The sequence below is a fragment of the Prionailurus viverrinus genome, chromosome F2 (assembly GCF_022837055.1).
Source record: "Prionailurus viverrinus isolate Anna chromosome F2, UM_Priviv_1.0, whole genome shotgun sequence".
NCBI lineage: Eukaryota > Metazoa > Chordata > Mammalia > Carnivora > Felidae > Prionailurus > Prionailurus viverrinus.
In genome coordinates, this window is record NC_062578.1 from 61,669,990 (window position 1) to 61,695,655 (window position 25,666).

Below are 25,666 nucleotides of genomic sequence, written 5' to 3' on the forward strand. Positions count from 1 at the left end.
TGGTTCTAAGGTGGGTTTCATCAATCTGTATTTCTATTCTCTGTTAGTAGTAAAATATTTAATTAACGTACATTTATATGTTATAATATCTGTTCTTTCCTTATTATTCCTTGTTTAATAGAAAAAAGGAAAAGGCTACTTATTTCTGTTTATTATTCTAATTGAACACAAGAACCATTGTATTCTGTTCCCTCCAAAATCAAATTATGATTTTACTGGTATGTAAGTTGATTTGGAAACAAAGATCTTTTAAAAATACTCAGTTTTCTCTTCTAGGAACATGGCGTTTCTCCATTTACCCAAATACTCTATGTCTCTCATCAATATCTTGCAATTTTAGTTAGTTTGCTTATTTGTTTGTTATAGTACAGGGACAGCCTATTTCTTGCTAAGGTTATTTACATGTGTTTGTTTTATTATATTTCTCTTTTTTTCAATAATAAAAATATGTTTCATATTTTTACCATGTTAAATAATATCTTATGCTAAATCAAATCTTATGTTCAACTAGTTAACTGTTAAGTGAAATGCTTCCTGAGAGGTTAAGTATTTTCACTATGTTAATGAAGTGGGGTTTTTTCCCCTTAGTTTTTAAATGATAAACAAATAATCAAGGATGCTTGTTGACTTTTGTCAAGTACCTTTTCTTTTAAACATATTCTGTTAAAAAAAATTTTGACACATTGCTGGTGTGTGTTATATTCAGAGATTTCCTAATATAGTACAATCTCTGCATTTCTGGCATTACGATGATAATAACTAATATTTATTTAATGCTTACTATGTGCCAGAAACTGTGATGAATGCTTTCCATCGTGTTACTTTACTTAATCCTGTTGAAATCCCTGAGAGGTAGGTCTATTATTATTTGCACTATGTAGATGAGGAACCTGAAACACAGAGAGTAAAGGTCTCTACTGGAGTACCACAGCTCGTAAATAAGTGGGCAGGCAGCCTGAATTCTGGGGCTCATGTTCATAGGCTCTCATTACAGTGCCACTCAAATGGACTGTGGTGGACCATTCTTTCAACGCATTGCTCAATCTGGGCCACTCATATTATCTTTAGGATTTTTTTAATCTTTATTGATAATTGAAATTTAACTATAGTTTTCTGTTATGGGGCTATTTTTCTAAGTTTTTGAATTAGAGTTACACATATGAAAATGAAAAGTTTAGTTTTAATGAGACTTTTTATAAGAAAATGGAAACCATTTTTGTAACATTGTAACTATCTCTTCCTTTTTAAGAACTACCTGGGAAGTTGTCTAGCTTTGGAGACTTTCTTGGAAATAATTTTTAACATATGTTTGTTTGCTTCTTCCTCATTTATTGATGTACTCAAAATTTCTACTTCATGAGTAAGTTTGGGTCATTTGTGTTTTCCAAAGTCAGCCATCTCAGTGAAATTTTCCAACTTATTATCATACAATGGAACATGACAATTTAATACTAAAACTCTCTAACTTATTCTACTTTCTCATTTTAATATTGTTTAAATATTTTCTTTTCCTTGATTTAACTTGGTAGATGTCTAATTTATTGATATATCTATTTATCGAATATATTATTATCTAAATTTTTCTTTTATTTTTAATTCATAATTTTGCCTTTAAAAATATGTTACTTCCTCCATCTTTCTTCAAGGTTGTAGTCTTATTGCATGTTTTAATATCTTGAGTTATGTCCTTCTCTGATTATTTTTATCCCATATTTTTATTAATAATAAAATTATGTTTAGCTATGCACTTAGTCTAAAAGTTTTGACTTTATTATTTATTTCACTTAATATTTATTTATTTTAAATTATTTGAATTTATATATTATTTTTGAGTTTATTTTATTTTATTTTTTAATGTAAAAGGAATACCAGAAACTACCTGGCATATAGTATCATAAGCTATGAATACCCTATTACCACTATTACCATTAAAATGTTACTAATTTTTTGCCTTCATTTTCTATTACACAAAAGGCGAACCAAATTAGTAATTATTTGAGACTGGAAGAAAACAGAACTTGCTAACTTTTTTTGTTTGTTTGTTTTTCTCATTTGTGTTTGTTTTTTGTCTTTTGCACTATCATAGATAGCAATCAGAATTAATTGGTTTCTTTTTTTCTACTTTTTGCATTTATATTTTTTTATATGAAATTTATTGTCAAATTGGTTCCCATACAACACCCAGTGCTCATCCCAACAGGTGCCCTCCTCAATGCCCATCACCCATCCTCCCCTCCCTCCCACCCCCATCAACCCTCAGTTTATTTTCAGTCTTTAAGAGTCACTTATGGTTTGCCTCCCTGCCTCTCTAACTTTTTTTTTCCCTGTCCCTTCCCCCATGGTCTTCTGTTAAGTTTCTTAGGAACCACATAAGAGTGAAAACATATGGTATCTGTCTTTCTCTGTATGACTTAATTCACTTAGCACAACACTCTCAAGTTCCATCCACATTGCTACAAAAGGCCATATTTCATTCTTTCTCATTGTCAAGTAGTATTCCAGTGTATATATAAACCACAACTTCTTTATCCATTCATCAGTTGATGGACATTTAGGCTCTTTCCATAATTTGGCTTTTGTTGAAAGTGCTGCTATAAACATTGGTGTACAAGTGCCCCTATGCACCAGCACTCCTGTATCCCTGGGGTAAATTCCTAGCAGTGCTATTCCTGGGTCATAGGGTATATCTATTTTTAATTTTTTGAGGAACCTCCACACTGTTTTCCAGAGTGGCTGCAACAGTTTGCATTCCCACCAACAGTGCAGGAGGGTTCCCGTTTCTCCACATCCTCTCTAACACCTATAGTCTCCTGTTTTGTTCATTTTAGCCACTCTGACTGGCATGAGGTGATATCTGAGTGTGGTTTTGATTTGTATTTCCCTGATTAGGAGTGATGTTGAGCATCTTTTCATGTGCCTGTTGGCCATCTGGATGTCTTCTTTGGAAAAGTGTCTATTCATGCCTTCTGCCCATTTCTTCACTGGATTACTCGTTTTTTGGGTGTGGAGTTTGGTGAGTTGTTTATAGATTTTGATACTACCCCTTTATCCAATATGTCATTTGCAAATATCTTTTCCCATTCTGTCAGTTGCCTTTTAGTTTTTTTGATTATTTTCTTTGCAGTGTATAAGCTTTTTATCTTCATGAGGTCCCAATAGTTCATTTTTTGCTTTTATTCCCTTGCCTTTGGAGATGTGTCAAGTAAGAAATTGCTGTGGCTGAGGTCAGAGAGGTTTTTTCCTGCTTTCTCTTCTAAGGTTTTGATGGTTTCCTATCTCACATTCAGGTCCTTCAACCATTTTGAGTTTATTTTTGTGAATTGTGCAAGAAAGTGGTCTGGTTTCATCCTTCTGCATGTTGCTGTCCAGTTCTCCCAGCACCATTTGTTAAAGAGGCTGTCTTTTTTCCATTGGATGTTCTTTCCTGCTTTGTCAAAGATGAGTTGGCCATACTTTTTTGGGTCTAGTTCTGGGGTTTCTATTCTATTCCATTGGTCTATGTGTCTGTTTTTGTGCCAATACCATGCTGTCTTGATGATTACAGCTTTGTAGTAGAAGATAAAGTCTGGGATTGTGATGCTTCCCACTTTGGTCTTCTTCTTCAATATTACTTTGGCTATTCAAAGTCTTTTGTGGTTCCATACAAATTTTAGGATTGCTTGTTCTAGCTTCAAGAAGAATGCTAGTGCAATTTTGATTGGGATTGCATGGAATGTGTAGATAGTTTGGGTAGTATTGACATTTGAACCATATGTATTTTTCCAATCCATGAGCATGGAATGTTTTTCCATTTCTTTGTATCTTCTTCAATTTCCTTCATAAGCTTTCTATAGTTTTCAGCATACAGATCTTTGACACCTTTGGTTAGGTTTATTCCTAGGTATTTTATGCTTCTTGGTGCAATTGTGAATGGGACTTTGGTATTTTATGCTTCTTGGTGCAATTGTATCCTGCGACTTTGCTGAATTCATGCATCAGTTCTAGCAGACTTTTGGTGGAGTCTATCAGGTTTTCCATGTATAATATTATGTCATCTTCAAAAAATGAAAGCTTGACTTCATCTTTGCCAATTTTGATGCCTTTAATTTCCTTCTGTTGTCTGACTGCTGATACTAGAACTTCCAACACTATGCTAAACAACAGCAGTGAGAGTGGACATCCCTGTCGTGTTCCTGATCTCAGGGAAAAAGCTCTCAGTTTTCCCCCTTTGAGGATGATATTACCTGTGGGCTTTTCATAAATGGCTTTTATGATGTTTAAGTATGTTCTTTCTACCCCGACTTTCTTGAGGGTTGTTATTAAGAAGGGATGCTGAATTTTGTCAAATCCTTTTTCTGCATCGACTGACAGGATCATATGGTTCTTATCTTTTTTATTAATGTGATGTATCACATAGATTGACTTGTGAATGTTGAACCAGCCCTGCATCCCAGGAATGAATCCCACTTGATCATGGTGAATAATTCTTTTCATATGCTGTTGAATTCGATTTGCTAGTATCTTGTTGAGAATTTTTGCATCCATATTCATCAGGGATATTGGCCTGTAGTTCTCTTTTTTTGCTGGGTCTCTGTCTGGTTTAGGAATCAAAGTAATGCTGGCTTCATAGAATGAGTCTGGAAGTTTTCCTTCCCTTTCTATTTTTTGGAACAGCTTGAGAAGGATAGGTATTATCTCTGCTTTAAATGCCTGGTAGAATTCCCCAGAGAAGTCATCTGGGCTTGGACTCTTATTTGTTGGGAGATTTTTGATAACTGATTCCATTTCTTTGCTGGTTATGGGTCTGTTCAAATTTTCTATTTATTCCTGTTCGAGTTTTGGAAGTGTATGAGTGCTTAGGAATTTGTCCATTTCTTCCAGGTTGTCCAGTTTGTTGGCATATAATTTTTCATAGTATTCCCTGATAATTGCTTGTATTTCTGAGGGATTGGTTGTAATAATTCCATTTTCATTCATGATTTTATCTATTTCGGTCATCTCCCTTTTGTTTTTGAGAAGCCTGGCTAGAGGTTTATCAATTTTATTTATTTTTTCAAAAAACCAACTCTTGGTTTCATTGATCTGCTCTGTAGTTTTTTTTAGATTCTATATTGTTTATTTCTGCTCTGATCTTTATTATTTCTCTTCTTCTGCTGGGTTTGGGGTGTCTTTGCTGTTCTGCTTCTGTTTCCTTTAGGTGTGCTGTTAGATTTTATATTTGGGATTTTTCTTGTTTCTTGAGATTGACCTGGATTGCAATGTATTTTCCTCTCAGGACTGCCTTCGCTGCATCCAAAAGTGTTTGGATTGTTGTATTTTCATTTTCATTTGTTTCCATGTATTTTTAAATGTCTTCTCTAATTGCCTGGTTGACCCATTCATTCTTTACTAGGGTGTTCTTTAACCTCCATGCTTTTGGAGATTTTCCAGACGTTTCCTGTGGTTGATTTCAAGCTTCATAGCATTGTGGTCTGAAAGTGTGCATGGTATGATCTCAATTCTTGTATACTTATGAAGGGCTGTTTTGTGACCCAGTATGTGATCTATCTTGGAGAATGTTCCATGTGCACTCGAGAAGAAAGTATATTCTGTTGCTTTGGGATGCATAGTTATAAATAGATCTGCCAAGTCCATCTGATCCATGTATCATTCAGGGCCCTTGTTTCTTTATTGACTGTGTGTCTAGATGATCTATCCATTGTTGTAGGTGGAGTATTAAAGTCCCCTGCAATTACCACATTCTTATCAATAAGGTTGCTTATGTTTGTAATTCATTGTTTAAATATTTGGGGGCTCCTGTATTCGGTGCATAGACATTTATAATTGTTAGCTCTTCCTGATGGATAGACCCTATAATTATTATATAATGCCCTTCTTCATCTCTTGTTACAGCCTTTACTTTAAAGTCTAGTTTCTCTGATAGAAGTATGGCTACTTCAGCTTTCTCTTGACTTCCAGTAGTATGATAGATAGTTCTCCATTCCCTCACTTTCAATCTGAAGGTGTCCTCAGGTCTAAAATCAGTCTCTTGTAGACAGCAAATATATGGGTCTTGTTTTTTTATCCATTCTGATACAATATGTCTTTTGGTTGGAGCATTTAGTCCATTTACGTTCAGTGCTATTATAGAAAGATATGGGTTTAGAGTCATTGTGATATCTGCAGGTTTCATGCTTGTAGTGGTATCTCTGGTACTTTGTGGTCCTTGCAACATTTCACTCACAGAGTCCCCCTTAGGATCTCTTGTAGGGCTGGTTTAGTGGTGATGAATTCCTTCAGTTTTTGTTTGTTTGGGAAAATGTTTATCTCTCCTTCTATTCTGAATGACAGACTTGCTGGATAAAGGATTCTCGACTGCATATTTTTTCTGTTCATCACATTGAAGATGTCCTGCCATTCCTTTCTGGCCTGCCAAGTTTCAGTAGATAGGTCTGCTACTACCCTTATGTGTCTACCTTTGTTAAGTCAGGGCCTGTTTATCCCTAGCTGCTTTCAGAATTCCCTCTTTATCCTTGTATTTTGCCAGTTTCACTATGATATGTGGTGCAGAAAATCAATTCAAGTTACGTCTGAAGGGAGTTCTCTGTGCCTCTTGGATTTCAATGCCTTTTTCCTTCCCCAGATCAGGGAAGTTCTCAGCCATGATTTGTTCAAGTATACCTTCAGCCCCTTTCTCTTGCTCTCTGTTTGATTGCATCACTTAGTTCTCTAATTCCCCCCTCATACTCCTGGATAGTTTTTATCTCTCTTTTTCTCAGCTTCCTCTTTTTCCATAATTTTATCCTCTAATTCACCTATTCTTTCCATTGCCTCTTCAATCCATGCTATGGCTGCCACCATTTTATTTAGCACCTCATTTATAGCATTTTTTAGCTCCTCATGACTATATCTTAGTCCCTTGTTCTCTGTAGCAATAGATTCTCTGCTGTCCTCTATGCTTTTTTGATTCCCAGCAATTAATTTTTTGACTATTATTCTAAATTCTTGTTCTGTTATATTGCTTGTATCATTTTTGATCAATTCATTAGCTGTCACTACTTCCTGGAGTTTCTTTTGAGAATTCTTCCGTTTTGTCATTTTGGGTAGTCCCTGCAGTAGCTCCAAACTGTGCTGTCCAGAGTAACTTGTGTTGGTGGGTGGGGACGCAATCAGACTCAATGTCTGCCCCCAGCCCACCACTGGGGCCACAGTCAGACTGGTGTGTACCTTATCTTCCCATCTCCCAGGGGCAGGACTCACTGTGGAGTGGTGTGGCCCCTGTCTGGGCTACTTGCCCACTGCCAGGCTTGTGGTGCTGCTTCAATGGGATCTGGCCAAGGGCGTATTAGCCGGGGTGGATCCGCAAGGTGCACAGGGGTGGGAGGGGTAGGCTTAACTCGCTTTGCTGTTGGTGGTCCTCTGGGGGAGGGGCCCTGCAGCACTAGGAGGGAGGCAGGCCTGTCTGAGGGATGGATCCACAGAAGCAGTGTTGGGCGTTTGCGGGGTGCAAGCAAGTTCGGTGACAGGAACTGGTTCCCTTTGGAATTTTGGCTGGGGGATGGAAGAGGGAGATGGAACTTGCCAGTGCCTTTGTTCCCCCTTGAGCTCAGTTCTGTCTCCTGGGGCTCATCCTCTCACCCTCCCCGCTCTCCGAGAGCAGAGCTGTTGACTTGTAACATTCCAGATGTTAAGTCCCGCTGGCTGTCAGAACACACTCCGTCCGGGCCCTCAGCTTTTGCAAGCCAGACTCGTGTGCTCTGCCTTGCCAGGCCGGCTGCCCCTCCACCGCCCCAGCACCCTCCAGCCAGTCTGTGTAGCGCACACCACCTCTCCGCCCTTCCTACCCTCTTCCATGGGCCTCTTGTCTATGCTTGGCTCCACAGAGTCCGTTCTGCTAGTCTTCTGGCAGTTTTCTGGGTTATTCAGGCAGATGTGGGTGGAATCTAAGTGATCAGGAGGACGAGGTGAGCCCAGCGTCCTCCTACATCACCACCATCTCTCTCTCCCCCCAGAATTAGTTGGTTTCTTAAACCTATGGAGTCTAATGGCTTGTGTACTCGTATTCAGACTTTTATTTATTTTTTAAATATTTATTTATTTTTCAGGGAGAGAGAGAGAGAGAACATGCACAGGTCAGAGAGGAGCAGAAAGACAACAGAACAGAGGATCTAATGTGGGCTCTGTGTTGACAAAAGAGAGCCGACATGGGGCTTGGACTCAGGATCCATGAGATCATGACCTGAGCTGAAGTCAGACCAAATGAGCCACCCAGGCACCACTTTTTTTTTCTCTGACTTTTTTGTTTTGTTTTTTTCATTTATTTATTTTGAGAGAGGGAGAGAGAGAGAGGGAGCGAGCAAGCGCATGAGTGGGTAGGGGCAGAGAGAAAGGGAGAGAGAGAATCCCAAGCAGGCTCCATGCTGTCAGCATAGTGCACCACTCAGAGATTGAACTCATGAACCATGAGACCATGACCTGAGCTGAAATCAAGAGTTGCATGCTTACCCGACTGAGCCACTAAGGCACCCCTTTTTCAGACTTTATACTTTTGAAAACTGGAAAAGAACTTCAACTCATCCAGTCCAAGACAAATCCAGGGTTGGCAAATAATTTTCTAGTCAAAGATTATAAAATTAATTGACACCATACAATTTCTAGACCCACAATAAGTCTTTTGAAGGAACCAACTTAATAGGTTGGTGAGGTTGCAGAGAATTTACTTTTAGTAGTTCCAATTAGAAAATTCACTTGGAAAAGCCGCTGACACTCATGCCAGATGTGTATTCTTTTTTAATTATTCAAATTCATAAGATCATGGACAATACTCTGTTGCTCATGTAAGAGATGGACAAAATGGAAAATCTAAAAAACAGAATCCGTTCAAAATGTGATTGGAGGGGCACCTAGGTGGCTCAGTCGGTTGAATGAGACTCTTGATTTCGGCCTGGGTCATGATCCCAGAGTTGTGGGATTTAGCCCCATGTCGGGCTCTGTGTTGACAGTGCAGAGCCTGCTTGCGATTCTCTCTTTCCCTCTCTCTGTGCCCTCCCCAGATTGCATAGGTGCTCTCTCTCTCTCTATTTCAAAATAAATAAACTTTTAAAAGTGTGATTTTAAAAGGTGATGTTCTGGAAATTCATAGCTTTCCAGATAAAGTACTGACACCACCCCATGCAAACACAATTCAGTTAGATAAACTGGCTCGTTTTCTCCATTACTTTCTTCCTCTGCTTTCCCCTGAATCCAGGTAGATGGTGAAAACAGATGGCATCTTCTTCCCAGTATGTCTAATCAACAGTCTGAAATGAGATGGTCTCCCATTCATAAAACTCACTTTTCCCCTCATACCTTTCCTATGCCCTGGCATTCTGCTTTAAAATGACATATTTCTAGGAGAGGAGGGAAGAAAAATTATTCACTTGGAGTGAACAAATCAATCTCCCTCTTCCCTCTCATTCTTAATAATTAATTCATCTATGAGTTCTAATCTGGATGTTGTCAGTAAAGGAATTAAATGGATACTCACAGAATCATTTGGAGTTTGAGCTGCATTGATTTTAGGTTGATTTTCCTAAAACATTGCTCTCATCATGTTAATTCTGTCTCCAAAATTCTTTAGTGGCTCCTTCTTGCCTAATTCAGTGCTTCACACCCTTCTCCCCATCCTGGCAAGCACAGGAAATTTTACTGATGACTGGGGTACACCCACAAGGGTGTTGTAGCAGGAAGAGGCTGCTTCAGAGGCTTCCTCTGTGCTAGGTCCCACTTGGCTGCCCCATGTGAAAAGAGATCGGTATGTTTGAAAGCTCTGGCACCCTGGACAAAATGAAAAATTCTTACTTTGACTTTCAAGTCATTCCACCATGTGGCTGCCAAACTGACTATTAATCCTTTACTGCTTCACTACATGACTCTTCTGTTTCAGCTGTTTATTCATCCTATGCAAAATAATCGTGGCACCTTAAAGTCTCTGTAGCTTTTGCTTATGTCTTTTTATCTGAATGGAAAAGGCCTCTCCTCATGCCCCACAATCATCAAAACCCTGCTCATCATTCAAGACCCCAACCAGACCTCACCTCCTCCCTAAAGCCATTCTCAATCAGGTCAGAGAATGCAACTGTTATTCTCAGGTTACTTTTGGGAATCTAGGATGTCCACATTCAGGATATAGGATTTGAGACAGGACTTGAAGTTTGTGTAGGAATTGAGGGGTGGCTAAAAGAGGGAGGTAAAAAAAAAGGCCTTGCAGAGAGTGGTCCCTGACTATTGCTGTGGTCCAGGAGGTAGTAAATATCAGCCTTGCCTGGAAAGAGTTTAAGTGGGTAGGTCTCAAAAGGACAGGAAATCTATATTCTTAGAAAGTAATTCAACTGAGGGGCACCTGGGTGGCTCAGTCAGTTGAGCATCCAACTTTGGCTCAGGTCATGATCTCAGGGTTCTTGGGTTTGAACCCCACTTCATGCTTTGTGCTGCCAGAAAGGAGCTTGCTTCAGATTCTCTGTCTGTCTCTCCCTCTCTCTCTCTCTCTCTGCCCCTCCACTGCTCACTTGCACACACACTCTCTCTCAAAAATTAATAAACATTTAAAACAATTAAAAGAAAAAAAAAGAAAGCAACTCAAGTGATTCTTGATGCCACTGTAGCGGTAAATATTGCCTATTCAGGAAGCTTCTTCCTACTCACTGTGCTAATTCCATTTCTGGTCCTCCTGGACCAAAAACCTCATGCTCACAGGCAAGGCTGGGTATGAGATTCCAAGCTGGATTATTCCGTCTCTGGGTCTTTTTATAGGGAGGATAGATGGAGGACTCTCTCTATCCTCTGCAAATACTATGCTGTAATGCTATAAACCTGGAGCTTCCAGAGGCCAACCTTTCTTGCTAAGGGTAGTCTATCTTCAGTAGGACAATAAATAACAATAGTAACAGAGCAGAGTCCCTCAAACATTATTTGAACCTTAGGATTAGCCTGCACTAGATCCAATCCCACCCTGATTTGTTCTCAGTTATTTGACCCAGTAAATTATCATTTGGTTGTTGTTGTTGAAGCTAGTTTGAGTTAGGCATTTATGATTTACCATGAAACCTATCTAAGAATCTATCTAAGTCAGCGATGTAAGATAAAACACAGTGAATGGAGAATAAAACTAGACTGGCAGTTGGGGGTTCAAGAAAGAGGGTGAAGCCTGGCTGGGGAATCCAGATTAATTCTATAGGCCTTGTGGAATAAGCTGGCATTTAGAACAGGGGAGAACCAGGTCATAGGGCTGTGTTTAGAGAGAGAACTGGCCATGGAGCAGATTGGAGGAAGGAATTAAGGAAGGCCATAGGCATCAGCGTGTCCACTCCTAATGGGCCTTTGAGCCTGTTGAATTGGGACTCTTTCTGACTACTTGTGAAATTTACTAGTCATGGAAAGGCCCTAACATGCACATGTATGCATGTATCCCTATTTGAAAAGGCAGATGTACAGACACTGAGACCTCACAGAAATCAGCTCAAGTATGGCTATTACTGGCAGCAATTGGGAATGGTCAGAGAGAGATGCCCCGATGCAGGACTGTTTAGAGTGCAAAGAGTGATGGAGAATGCATGACGTTGCTAGATTGGAAAACAGCTGGGGGCTGGCTGGGGAAGACAATTTTTGTAGCTCGGCGTACAAAAATTCTCTTAGAGAAAGCTATGGCTGGGGGGTTTGATACCCACGAGCTTTACTGATAAGGGCACTGGCTTCATACTATAGTCAGGGTGTCTCAGAGCCTTAGGCTACTTATATTTTTTGAGGTTCTTGGTATTAAAAATTTAAGAAGTGTCAAAACACACCTATGTAAACTGTGGTGTGTTTTAATTACTTGTTAAATAATAACTCCATGTGTTTTTGATATGCCACATTATATAGTATAATAATGCTATTCATAAGATAGTTAAAGGATTTTAGAAACATGAATTAATAGCATACAGTAGTTGTCCAGTAATAGGACACATCCTGATGTTGTCAGAGAGACATTTACTTCTTTTGATCCCATCAGTATGTCTCTGTTCGCCACACAAAATGTTATGTGTACATAATGCACACCTTCTGGAGCTGGGGTGAATATGAGACCCAGGCCCAGTGGCTCCCCTGATGACCTCCTGTCCTGACACCCCACAGGCGCTAATAAGAATGTGTTTCTAGAAGGTAGTCCTTAGTGCCTCTTCTATCTTGTTACCAGTGCATTGCTTTCTACATCTTGCCATATCCATAAATGAGTACTCCTGTCTTACTTCAGGACTTCATGGCATTTTCTTGGCTATCACTGTTGTGTCTTAACCTCCAGTTCCTTCTCCCTCTAGGTCAGCCTCCACACTGCTGGCAAAGATGTCTCTCTTAAATACAAATCTGAGCATGTCACAACCTTATGCTTCAATATCACATTAGATTCCCATATTCCATATCCTTATCCATAGAATAGCATTCAAATTCTTTAGCAGGACATAATTTCCTATAAGAGGGTCCCCCAACCCACTTTTCAACTCTCATTTCTGGTTTTTCCTCCAACATTCCACACCTCTTGCTATTCCACAAAAGTGCCATTTTCTTTTTTTCTGTTTTTGCTCCTGTTCTTACCTCTTTCTGAAAAACCCTTCCCTTCTGGCACATTCTTACCCTTCTGTCCTCTGAAAAGCTCCTCAATGCTGCCAAGGAGGGCAGCTTTCTGATCCTCTGGCCCATTGTACATGTCTTCAATACAGAGAATGTTAACAGTGAGATCACTGAAGGGAGGGACTATGATTTAACTTTGTTTACCTCGGTTTACCCCATCCCTGTACCATGCACAGCAAGGGCTCAATAAATACTGGCTGGATGACTGTGTTAATTGTTGGTAATACCCCATGCTTTCAGAAGCAAATACAAGTTCAGTCAGAAACTACCTCTTGCAAACGTTTTATCCATAGAATTCATCTCGATGGCTCACAGTTTTCTGGACTATTCTTATATATAAGCAAGGATGGTTGCAAAAGAGTTCTCACTTCCCAGGCCTCCATCTAAGTATGTTTCTTCCAAAGTAAGCCCTTTTTCTCTCTCAGTTGCCTCCTCATTCAGCTGAGCCTGTTGAAGGACCCCTATAGGACTTCATTTCCTTGACTTAGGCTACAATTTGAGCCCAGCACATGGAATCATCACCACCATTCGTTGTTGAGATTGCGGCCAACTATTTATCTATATGTAGTCATTCTCTGTGTAAGAAATAATGCATTATTAACACGGCTTTATTATCAGACCCAAGTTTGGCAGATAGAGCAACATTAGAGGGTAATTGGAAGAAAAGCTGATTTGTTAGCAAAATGTTGCCTTTTGGCTAATGAATCATTCTGATTTTTTGCACTGACAGCTCAGTAACAAGCTTGAAGACTACTTTGCTTCAGACCATTAAACTTTGACAAACCAGTGATTAACTACAGCTAGAGCCAGTGGTCTGTGGGGATTATTGCAATTATGAGCCATATCTATAACTTTTCAAAATCATTAGTTGAGACAAGGTGGGTTTGATGATGGAGGGGCTACTGACGGATAGGCTCCATTGCCTCGTCGTACACAGGCAATAAACAGCTGCTGGAAGACAGTCAGTCAGCAACAGCTCTGTTTTGGGGGAAGCTCTAGTGAGAGCAATAAAGGCTGCTTTCAGAGAATGAGCCCTGTTTGGGAAGGAAGAGACAAGAATTTCTTCTGACTTGTAGTTGGAGGCTGGAAGTCTTTTCTCTAAGGAGAACTCAAAGGCAGTAGAGAAGGCAAACCAAACAGACAGAAAAGCAAGGTGGGACCACCATGGCTTGGGTTCTCTTCCTGTGCTTTATTGGATTGTTGTTACACTCAGGGGCCCCAGTGGAAGGTGCCTGCCCTTTTCTTTACTGCTCCCTACTATTCATAATAGGGATCTTGAAATAAGGTGAATAATATAAATTAGTAGGGCAGAAGGAAGTGGTAAAAAAAAAACTGTGGTAAAATTGCAAGTCAAATACAAACACAGCCGTGGGCTGTGACTCCTGGGTTACAGGCAAAAGTCCAAGTCCTCAGCCTTAAGTGTAAGACTCTTCAAATCCAGCCCTCACGTCTCCAGCTTCATCCTTTTGTATTTTTGAACTCTTATGTCCCAGTCCAACTGTGATGTTCTCTAAATGTGATGTGACCCACACTTTCCAATCTCTGTACCTTTGATCTCCCTGGAATGGCTGCAACCTTGAACTTCATTTCTATTTGCTCAAATCCTATCCACTCTCTGGGTATCTGTTTCTCATAAAATTGGGAAGAAGAGGTGGATTAAATTAACATTAAGACCCTTTCTCTGATCAAGTTTTGTGAGTCTGTGGCATATTTCACCAACTACGGTTGATATGCATGTGAATCTAGTTGCATTCTGGGGCCCTTAATCCCATGTAATGTTCTGTATCCCCCAGGTGGGCACATTGCTGGGAGTCTTGCTGTCGTCACAGATGCTGCCCACCTCTTAATTGACCTGACCAGTTTCCTGCTCAGTCTCTTCTCCTTGTGGTTGTCATCCAAGCCCCCTTCGAAGCAGCTGACGTTTGGATGGCACCGGGCAGGTATAGTTCACCCACTGAGCATTAATGTCAAGGTAGTGCTGCAAGGTCAAACCAAGGATAAAGACAGAAGAGACAAAGCAAAGCCTTGTTCAGAAATCCCTTAGAGGCACGTCTGATATTCAGGATAAAAAGGATGTGTGTTCTCAAGGGCGCTTTGGCAACAAGCCAGATTAATTGCACTACCTCTATTTCAGTGGAATAACAGGAACACAGGTATCACTTCTGCAACCGCCCTGGCCCAAGGGTAACATTCATCAAGTTACTCTGCATCTGGGAGGGAGGATGGGATAAAGCATCTACCATTTTGCAAAGTCAGGCACAGAGAGCCCAAGAGAGCTAGAGAGATTGAAGAACTTCTCACAGGTAAATCGAGAATAGAACGTGAAGGAGAATTTAGGGCGGAGCAAGGGTGGCCAACATGCTGACACGGTGGCCAGCCTTCACTGGTGCCTCTAGATACAGACCACAACTTACACACTGACAATTGTGGGCTGTGGTTTTTCAAGTTTAGAATGGTAGGAAGGTCTCATTTCACATGAAACAATTTATCATAGCAAGTGTTTTGGATCACCTTTCCCTTAACATTCGGCAGTGGGGGGAGAGAGAGAGATGAGACAATAAACATCAATAAAAAGAATTTGTGACAATGTGACCTGAAGATGCTTTTCAGTCCCTGAACAGTGCTACACTTGGGAAACATGTATTTTTGGCTGAGCGCCTGTCATTTGTACGCATTTTTACGCATACTCTCCCCTTTCTGGTACTATTGGTCAAAGCTCTTTGGTAAACATGGGATGTTTTATAAACACAGGCACAACCCAGAATTTAGAATACTGCTTGTACTTTCTCATCTTGGTGATGGAAGCTCATGAGCATTGACGCTGTAGAAAATCAGGGCTGTTCAACAGCACTCTCTGCTTTAAGACAAATGTTCTATGATACAGAGTATGATGTGGCCATAGAGCACTTTAAATGTGGCTACTGTTACTGAAGAACTGGATTATTTTATTCTATTCTATTTTATTTTATTATATTATATTTTAGAGAGAGCACATACCTGCATGTGAGCAGGGGAGGGGTGGAGGGGGAGAGAGAGAATTTTAAGCAGCCTCCATGTTCAGTGCAGAGACCCCGACGTGGAGCTCAATCTCACGAGTACGAGATCGTGACCTGAGCTGAAATCAAGAGTCAGACATTTAACTGACTGAGCTGCCCAGGCACCTGGAAGAACTGGATTTTTAATTTTTTAATTTAAATGGATACAGCCACATGTGATGATGGTTACTGTTTTAGGCAGTACTGCTTAGACACACAGGTGAAAATGAACTAGCTTGTCAAATAGGTAATTTCATGGATGACTTTGTTTAGGAAGAAGCTAAGTATAAAAAGTGAATTTATTTAAAAAAAGTGTTAAGTGGCTAATAAGACAGGTGTCATGTGGACAGGTTGCATGTAAATGATTGAAGTCTGGGATACAATAGCCCCACACTGGGAAACAATACTTTACATTGTTCTGCTTTGACAGGGGAAAGATCAAAAGTAGGGAAAGTCCCCGGCAATGGACTCTCAGAATACTTCTGTGCCCTGGAAGGCTTTTAGTACCTGCCTACAAGGTTGAGTTAAAGATCAGGGAGAGGTGTTAAGGAACTCCACAGTGAGCAAATGTGCTTTACTCAGCCTGCAGACTGAACACTATCTTATCTTTAAATATTAATATACATGTCTCTGCTCTGATACTTCTTTTCTATATAGTTGCTCTTAAAATGCAGTTAGAGTGTTGATATACCTCTGAGCTTGCCTCCGTGTTTATAATATGTTGGGTTGGCAAATGAAACTCATTTTCATCAAGTACCCTCCGAAGCCCTCCCTTGTTACTATTTTATTCCACACAAGGTACCGCTACTGGCAAATTGTAAATGTTTTATGGTGAAATTAAGAGTTTCTAAATACATTTTACTCTTTGCCTCTCATTATTTCATCTCCTAATAAGTTTCAATCATTTTAGCACCTGTTTAAATTAAAATCCCCGAGGACAATAGCAATGGCAGATAGCAATTAATATGCTTTAAAAATTTGCTAGAAATTACTTACTAATATGGAGCATAATGAACTCAGATGCTGGTGTTTAATGAATGCAACACTAAAGTGAATCATCTTAGTGCTAAAATCCATCCACACATTTGGAACTAGTTAGTTTAGAGCCTCTTTTCACAGGGGGACAGGTTGGGGGGAAGCAAGGAACATCAATGTCTTATGACTCTTGGGAGATCAAGGTGATCCACAAATTCTTTGTGTATGGGTGTCTGTGTGCTCGAATCCCTAGAGATCCTTGGTGCCCTGCTGTCCATCCTGTGCGTCTGGGTGGTGACGGCTGTGTTGGTGTACCTGGCATGTGAGCGCCTGCTGTACCCTGATTACCAGATCCAGGCAACTGTGATGATCATCATTTCAGGCTGTGCGGTGGCAGCCAATATTATGTAAGTCACCCCGCCCATAAAAGCTTGTCTTTAACCCTGTGTGGACACAGACAGTGGGGTTTTTCTTGATGTTTGTTTTTGCTTGATTTTTCCATTTGTGGAGATGGTGAATTGAATAAACTGCCAATGAGGTAGTGCAAAGGCTGGGATCTGAATCTAGACCCAAGAGGCCCAGGATTGAGCTCCTAGCCAGTCTGTGCTCTCATACGTATTGATGGTTCCATATGGGAAATGACTTACTCCTATTTATTTTAAAATTTTTTAAAAAAATGTTTTATTTATTTTTGAGAGAGAGAGAGAGAGAGAGAGAGAGAGAACACGAGTGGGGGAGGGGCAGAGAGAGAGGGAGACACAGAATCTGGAGCAGACTCCAGGCTCTGAAATGTCACCCCAGAGCCCGATCCGGGGCTCAAACCCACAAACCGTGAGAGATCATGACCTGAGCCGAAGTTGGACACTTAACTGAGCCGCCCAGGTACCCCATCCGATTTGGTTTTTGTTACATGATCACATTATGGGTTCCCAGAGTTCTGGGTTGGAAGGGATCTTAGATTTTGTTTACTCCAGTCCCCTTTCTACTTTTGAATTCTCTTTTGCAACATCCCCATAAAATAAATAGTCATTAGTGTCATATATTTTAACAGAACTAGTAACAGGGAATTTGTTCCTCTCAAAAGCAGTCTATCTTTGTATCATTGTAAGACTGCCTGAAAACTCCTTCTTAAGCTCCATTAGCTAGTCGCTGTCTTTAGTTTCCACCTTTTGGTCCATTCTCTTATCCAGGCAGTCTTAATTCATTCTTATGAGACATATGATGTTACTGGACATGTGATCATTTCTGTATTGGTCTGCTCTTACCCAAGTAAGCTACTTGATTGTTCATGACAAGGGTGCGGGGTTGGGTGCTGTTAAGGCCAGGCCTTTGGTCTTTTTTGGTTGATTTACTCCTTCCAATCTGATAGCCTGATTCTGGGCAACCCGACTTAAGACTGCATCATCTACCTACCTACCTACCCTACCTATCAATTATCTGTGGTCAACAAAATAATGGCTCAAAGATTTCCTCAAAGATTTCCATATTCTAATCCTTGGAACTTCTGAGTATGTTAACTTACATGGTAAAGGAACTTTGCAAATGTGATTAAGTTCAGGATGGATCTTGAAATGGGGAGATTATCCCAGGTTATCTAGACAGGCCAAATGTAACCAGAAAGATCCCTGTGAGAGGGACACTTGAGGTCAGAGTAAAGGGAAGATGCTGTATTGCTGGCTTTGAGGACAGAGAAAGGATCCTGGAGCTAAGGAAACTAAGTGACCTCTAGAAGCTGGAAAAGGTAAGATAATGAATTCTCTCCTAGAATCTCCAGAAGGAATGTAGTCCTGCATACCCATTTTAGAACTATAAGACAATATATTTATATTGTTCTAAGCCACAGAAGCTTTGTAATAATTTGTTATAGCAGCAAAAAGAGACTCATATACACTATCTGTGTATCATCTATCTATCTTGTGATGCAACATGATACATGCTATGAGGTAGGCTTATACCTGAAAGTGAAGAAGAATCACATTTTAAACAGTGTCTTTTAAGGAAGGCACAATGGAATCTCTGGTATTAGAGGAAAATCCGAATGTGTACATTTTGAAAACGCTCCTCAGGTCACTCTAATACCCATACCTTTTGCCTGCGTCAGTTCCTCACCTCTTAGTGTGCAAACTGTTGCTCGAAATATCTAAGCTAACCAATTAGAAGAGTGGTATTTGACTGCTATTACTGAGTAGATCCCTATTTCCATCCAGCTAACTTGAAAATGTGTTTCATATTGGCACTGGGAGAAAAAGTGTGTAGAGTTCAATGCAAATCTATCAGCACAAGGAGACAAATAAGGCAGAGCACATGTGCTGCTGACTGGGGTCAATAACATCATCTTTGCATAAAGAGAACAATATGTCCCCAAGACAGCAGGGACAATGAAAATATTAATAATTTCCCAAGAGGCATATGTCACATAGGTTGTGTCGATGCTACATGAATATGAAGGATACAGCTAGCTAACTTCCCCATAAATCTAGAACCTTGATAATCGAGTTTGCCTTTCTAAATAGATGCCATCCAAATTTTCTTCCTACAGCAACTGCTTTTGAACTTTGATCTTAACATTGCAGGTGCTTTTCCTACTTAGAAAGATAAGGAAATTGAAAAGTGGTGACTTCCCTGTGCAAGTAGGTAGTTATTTATAGAAAAAGATATTGAGTGACTATAATGTTTCTCCTAGAACTGGGATTATAGTTTCAAGTGCTGCTAGATGCTGTGTTGTCTGAATACAGAAATATCAGAACCATAATTTGGGAATAAATCAAACCCTTGCAGACTCCAAATCAGGACAGAAAGTTCTAACAAAAGTTGCAAAGGGATTCTAGGAAAAAGATTACTGACAGAGCCTTAAGACTGTTGCATGCTAAGTTTTCTCTGCCTGAAATATTCCCTCCTCTCCAGCCTGTAATTTAAATCTAACATAATCTTTCAAATCCAACTCAATTACTTTGTTTAACTAAATCAGACTTCCCTGTTATATTATCTATAGTACCTGTTCTTACTAGACTTATTAAAATGAGAATTTTCCACTTATGGGTGTCTTTTTAAAATCTATGCTACCTCCATCATACTTAAAGCCACACCGGGGAAGGTTCACGTCTGTTTCATTCACCTTTATACCCCAAGCATTTAACAGTGGCTGGCACACAAGAGTCCCTAAGTTGTTTGTTTTTTTTTTTTTAATAAAATGAGTAAAAGAATGAATGACAAGGTGATGAGCACACATGGATATATCTAGAAAGAGAGTATGTTAACTGCCAGCCATATTAAGCTGTCTGAGGATTCATAAATGGTAATTATTAATTAAGGGTGAATTTCTGTCCAAACACTGACCATCTAAAAACTGTGCATTAAAGGGGCGCCTGGGTGGCTTAAGCGTCAGACTTCAGCCAGGTCACGATCTCGCGGTCCGGGAGTTCGAGCCCCGCGTCAGGCTCTGGGCTGATGGCTCAGAGCCTGGAGCCTGTTTCCGATTCTGTGTCTTCCTCTCTCTCTGCCCCTCTCCCGTTCATGCTCTGTCTCTCTCTGTCCCAAAAATAAATAAACGTTGAAAAAAAAAACCTGTGCATTATGTAATGATCAAGTATTGCTGGATAGCAGTCATTCTACTTTGTGGATAATGACCTTGGGTTTAACAGACACTTTACCAGCAAATAGACTGGGATGTATAGTACTAAATAATTTCTTTTTTAAACTTTTGTTCCAAAATAAAACCAGGTACATAATTTATATGACTAACACTTGTCTCTTTGACTTGAGTAGGAGATGTTAAATTTTGTAATATGTTATCTATAGAGAGAGAATGAGGCCACAGCTCATACTCTTAGGACTGTATACACATATGTGTTTATATATATATATATACATTTATATATACATTTGCATATATATACATTAATATATATTTACACACATATATGTGATACATTAATATATTTTAGTCTCTTGTTAATAGCTAATATACACAAATGCATCATTGGCCATTAAAAATTATTCAAATTTTAAATTCTCATAGAAATAAACAAAATTAAGTAAAATAAAATATTTTTAAAAATCCAAACTTGATGAAATTTTCTTATTTTGTTTTACCCCTTTCTGCTGCTTTTTGTATTTGAAACCAGTACATTAATTAAGCTCCCACCAAAGCTCAGCTTTAAGCTTAGCTCAGTGCCTCGCATTCAGTAGATGCTCAATAAATATTTCCCTTCCTTATTGTCAAATAGTTTCATCTAGGAAGTGATGCTTTCTGGTTTTAACGTGAACCAGAGTAGCATTAGGTAGATGGAAGAGAAAATAGGTGAACCTTTGTTGTCTGTCCTTGTGTAAAAATTTAAAACTTGTATGATACATTTGTTTTCAAAATTAGTCCAAAATAGTACATTTTACAGCATTAATATTTCAACTATCTTCCATCTTGGATAACACATGCTCTTGTCAACTGCTTCATTATGCTGCATAGGTTTTCAATGGCTAATCTCATGTATGCCAAGAACATCCTTTTCTCTTTCAGACTAAGTGTGATTCTGCACCAGAGACATGCTGGACACAATCACAAGGAAGTGCAAGCCAATGCCAGTGTCAGAGCAGCCTTTGTGCATGCCCTCGGAGATCTATTTCAGAGTATCAGTGTGTTAACCAGTGCACTTATTATCTACTTTAAGGTGAGTATGTTTGAGTTTACTCACTGTCATAGTAAGTTTATAGATTAGGTACTGCAGAAGCTGACCTGCCAGTATTAACCTAAATGAGGGTGGCCAGCCCCTATTTACCTACACCAACTACTTTGCAAGGTTTAAACAAACAACACATATTCAAAGCCTGAAACCTTAGACTTTCCAGATTCCTAAGTACTATGTCTCCAAATGTAGGGCTGCCAGTCTTCCAAGAAAGTAGTTCCTTTTGTCATGGAGTTAAGATGAACAGCAATGGAACCATGAATACCTTAGGATTCTTGGGTTGTAAGCAACAGAAAGGATGTCTAGCTTACTTAAGCAAAAATATATTTATTAGTTGAAATGTATTGGATGTACTCTTGGATAGAAATCAAGATAGAAATAAGGACAACATTAGGTATCTTAGATTTCAGAAACTATGCAAATTCTGTCCCAGGTACCAGTGCAGAAATGACTACGAGTCAACCAATTTTTTTTCCATTTCTTGGCATTTTGCTGGAGATTCTCTTTCTCTGGGAAAGAGAGCCCACCAGACCTAGCTTGGGTCTTGTACCTGCTGCTGGCTGGGGAGGAAAAGCACCTGATTGACTGTCCCACCAATATCACCCCCCAGTGGGGGAAAGATAATTCACCCCCCCCCCGACAAATCAGGGTGTTAATGGAAAGTTGAGATGGATCTTGGATGAAACTCTGACCCTAAACAAACATTTACTATAGATCTGTGTTTCTTGTACCAAGAACTAACAGAAGTGGGTTGGGGTGTAGGTAGGGGAAATGGAAAAGAAGAGCATTTAGCTCTGTTTTTTGCACCTTGATTGTCCAATTATCCAGGACTCTTTATTATTTTTACTAAAAAATGAAAACACATAAATAAAAATTATAAAGACGTATCTGAATTCAATTGAGCAAATATTCACTGAAAGCTTTAAGTTTAAGGCAAAATCATTCACACTTGTCCTGGGTAGTGGAGTTTGAGAGTTTCTCAGAGGTAATGAGGCATGGACTTTTCTGTGGGACAAAACTTCATCAAGGGCAGAAGGACACGTATCTCTTCTGGAGCTAATGGCTCCAGTGGTGAGACAGGGCAAGAATGAGGCCTCAGCTCATACTCTTAGGACTTAATCAAAGATGCCTGTCTCAAACATTTCTCCAAAGAAGACATCCAAATGGTCAACCGACACATGAAAAAATGCTCAACATCACTCATCATCAGGGCAATGCAAATCAAAACCACAATGAGATACCACCTCATACCTGTCAGAATGGCTAACATGAACAACTCAGGCAACAACAGATGTTGCCAAGGATGAGGAGAAAAAGGATCTATTTGAACTGCTGGTGGGAATGCAAACTGGTGCAGCCACTTTAGAAAACAGTATGGAGGTTCCTCAAAAAATTAAAAATAGAACTACCCTATGGTCCAACAATTGCACTATTAGGTATTTATCCAAGGGATACAGATATGCTGTTTTGAAGGAGAACATGCACCCCAATGTTTATAGCAGCACTATTGACAATAGCCAAAGTATGGAAAGAGCCCAAATGTCCATCGATGGATGAATAGATAAAGAAGATGTGGTATATATATACAATGGAGTATTATGTGGAAATCAAAAAGAATGAAATGTTGCCATTTGCAACTACGTGGATGGAACTAGAGGATATTATGCTAAGCAAAATTAGTCAGTCAGAGAAAGACAAACATCATATGACTTCACTCATAGGATTTTAAGATACAAAAAAGATGAACATAAGGGGAGGGAAGCAAAAATAATATAAAAACAAGGATAGGGACAAAACATAAGAGACTCTTAAATATGGAGAACAACAGAGAGTTGCTGGAGGGGGTTGTGGGAGGGGGGATGGGCTAAATGGGTATGGGGAATCTACTCCTGAAATCATTGTTGCACTATATGCTAACTACTTGGATGTAAATTAAAAAAAAAAAAGATGCCTGTCTCGAACATGTGCCATCCTGAGGAGGGAAAGAAAGGAAACAACCCCAGTCTGCCATGACCAAGCTCCAGCTGGGCCTTGGTCATGTGCAACCTCTGGGCAGGTGATACCCTTTCTTCTCATCATAAGGAAGGCTGAAAAGCCATTGACTATTATATAAACTTGTGCATATTTTCATCACATACTCTGTGCTTCTATTAACAGAAAAGTCAAATCAGGCCTTCGAAAAGAACACTCAAGGCCCCTCTCCTTTATGTCTTAAATTTAATTTTTAAATTTCTTCAGCCACTGATAGTTTAAAGCTTAAATGAAGGATTGACTCTTCAGAAAATCTTGCCTCTGAGTTGGATGTCAAGTTTCAGGGAGGTGAAAGGGTGATAGAAAAAGAAGCAGGGAGATTTACTCATTTTATTATAAATCAGAATTTCTGCATGGAAGGCCTGAATTCAGTTAACCTAAGTCCCTATATTTTCTAGCCAGACTATAAAATGGCTGACCCAATCTGCACATTCGTCTTTTCCATCCTGGTTTTGGCCAGCACCATCACTGTCTTAAAGGACTTCTCCATCTTACTCATGGAAGGTAGGAGTGATTTTATTATTATTTCCAGGATTGGTGTTTCTCTTCCCTATAATCACAGCAGGGAATGGCATCAAGGCAAATCCACTGTTAATTTGCATTATAAGGAAAATCTAAATGTATAAGGATTTTTTGTGAAAACAAATATTATGATTTTTCTTCATATGGGAACAAAAAGAATTGCCTTCTCTTTTTTCCTCCAGCAACTATTAAATGATATGGCATACGATAAAAACAATATGTACAAATAATAAGGATAGGCACTGAGGGAGATATTGTGAAAATATAAATTTCTCCCTAGATATATGGAAAAGGCCTAAGAAAAATTGAATAAGCTATCTCTTAGGCAGCATTATAGCTACTGTGAAAGGGTGGTCTAAAACCCTTGTTAGACCAGGCCAGCACTCAAACTTCAAGGCATCAGAATCACTTGGGGTCTGTTAAAACACAGATTTCTGGGCCTATCCTGATAGTTCCTGAACTGGTGGGTCTGGGGCAGCAGCTGGGAATTTGAATTTCTTTTTCTTTTTTTTTTTTTAATGAAATTTATTGTCAAATTGGTTTCCATACAACACCCAGTGCTCATCCCAACAGGTGCCCTCCTCAGTGCCCATCACCCACTTTCCCCTCCCCCCCACCCCCCATCAACCCTCAGTTTGTTCTCAGTATTTAAGAGTCTCTTATGGTTTGTCACCTTCCCTCTCTGTAACTTTTTTTTCTCACCTTTCCCCTGCCCCTGGTCTTCTGTTAAGTTTCTCAGGATCCACATATGAGTGAAAACATGGTATCTGTCTTTATCTGCCTGGCTTATTTCACTTAGCATAACACTCTTCGGTTCCATCCACATTGCTACAAATGGCCAGATTTCATTCTTCCTCATTGCCAAGTAGTATTCCATTGTATATATAAACCGCATCTTCTTTATCCATTCATCAGTTGATGGACATTTAGTCTCTTCCCATCATTTGGCTATTGTTGAAAGTGCTGCTATAAACATTAGGGTACAAGTGCCCCTATGCATCAGCACTCTGGGAATTTGAATTTCTAACAAGATGCTGATGCTTCTCGTCCAGGGACCACACTTTGAGAACCACTAGAATGACCTTTTCACACTACTAAAGGATTACTACACAAAAGGCACAAGAATGGAACCTAGAAAAGTCCATCAGAATTAGAGGTTTGCATCATATCAAGCAGTTGGATGATCAAGAATATCCAGACATTGGCTTGAACTTTTCTTTTTTGTCCAGCACATTTTGACATAAGCCAGACAGAGTTTCAGAGTGCACGTGCCTTCACAAAAGCCCACATTTCCTTAGTGTTCACTGTTGAGTACACGTTTAAGAGTTTTGTTCCTTTGGGCACTATAAACGTTGGAGGATGATGATGCTGACAACGGTGAATCACAAGATGGAGTCAAGCGTCACTAACAAATGAACGTCCTCTCTCTGAAGGTGACAATATTTGGTTTGTCAAGTCACAGATGCATCCATTTCCTTTCCTGAGGGCCAAGCGCTGAGCTGCAGCTGTTGTTCCTATTAGGGAACTTTGCTGGCTTACAGGTGGATAAAAGGCAAATGGGTACCCATCGGAGATGAGTATTTTCCATCCCTGTCTCGAAGCATAGCTCTTCTCAGGTGATTATCTCTTCTTATTTAAGGAAAACGTAGCTAACTTAAAACAACCTTCGTAAACATTTATTTTTGAAAGAGAGTGTGAGAGCGAGTGGGGGAGGGGTAGAGAGCGGAAGACAGAGGATCTGAAGCTGGCTCAGACCTCAGGAGCTCTGAGTGCAGTGCTCCAACCCACGAATTGTGTGATCATGACCTGAGCCGAAATCAAGAG

At 39.7% G+C, this 25,666-nt stretch overlaps 1 protein-coding gene across 2 annotated transcripts in view; it reads left to right on the plus strand.

Annotated features, from left to right (window-relative positions):
• Positions 1 to 25,666, plus strand: part of SLC30A8 (solute carrier family 30 member 8) — a 46,289-nt gene that overhangs the window by 14,817 nt on the left and 5,806 nt on the right. For both annotated transcript variants that reach the window (XM_047842751.1, XM_047842752.1), the window contains 4 exons: positions 14,394 to 14,540; positions 16,864 to 17,017; positions 21,124 to 21,274; positions 23,719 to 23,824. In XM_047842751.1, the coding sequence (XP_047698707.1) occupies positions 14,394 to 14,540; positions 16,864 to 17,017; positions 21,124 to 21,274; positions 23,719 to 23,824 (558 nt within the window). The remainder of the gene's footprint in view (positions 1 to 14,393; positions 14,541 to 16,863; positions 17,018 to 21,123; positions 21,275 to 23,718; positions 23,825 to 25,666) is intronic.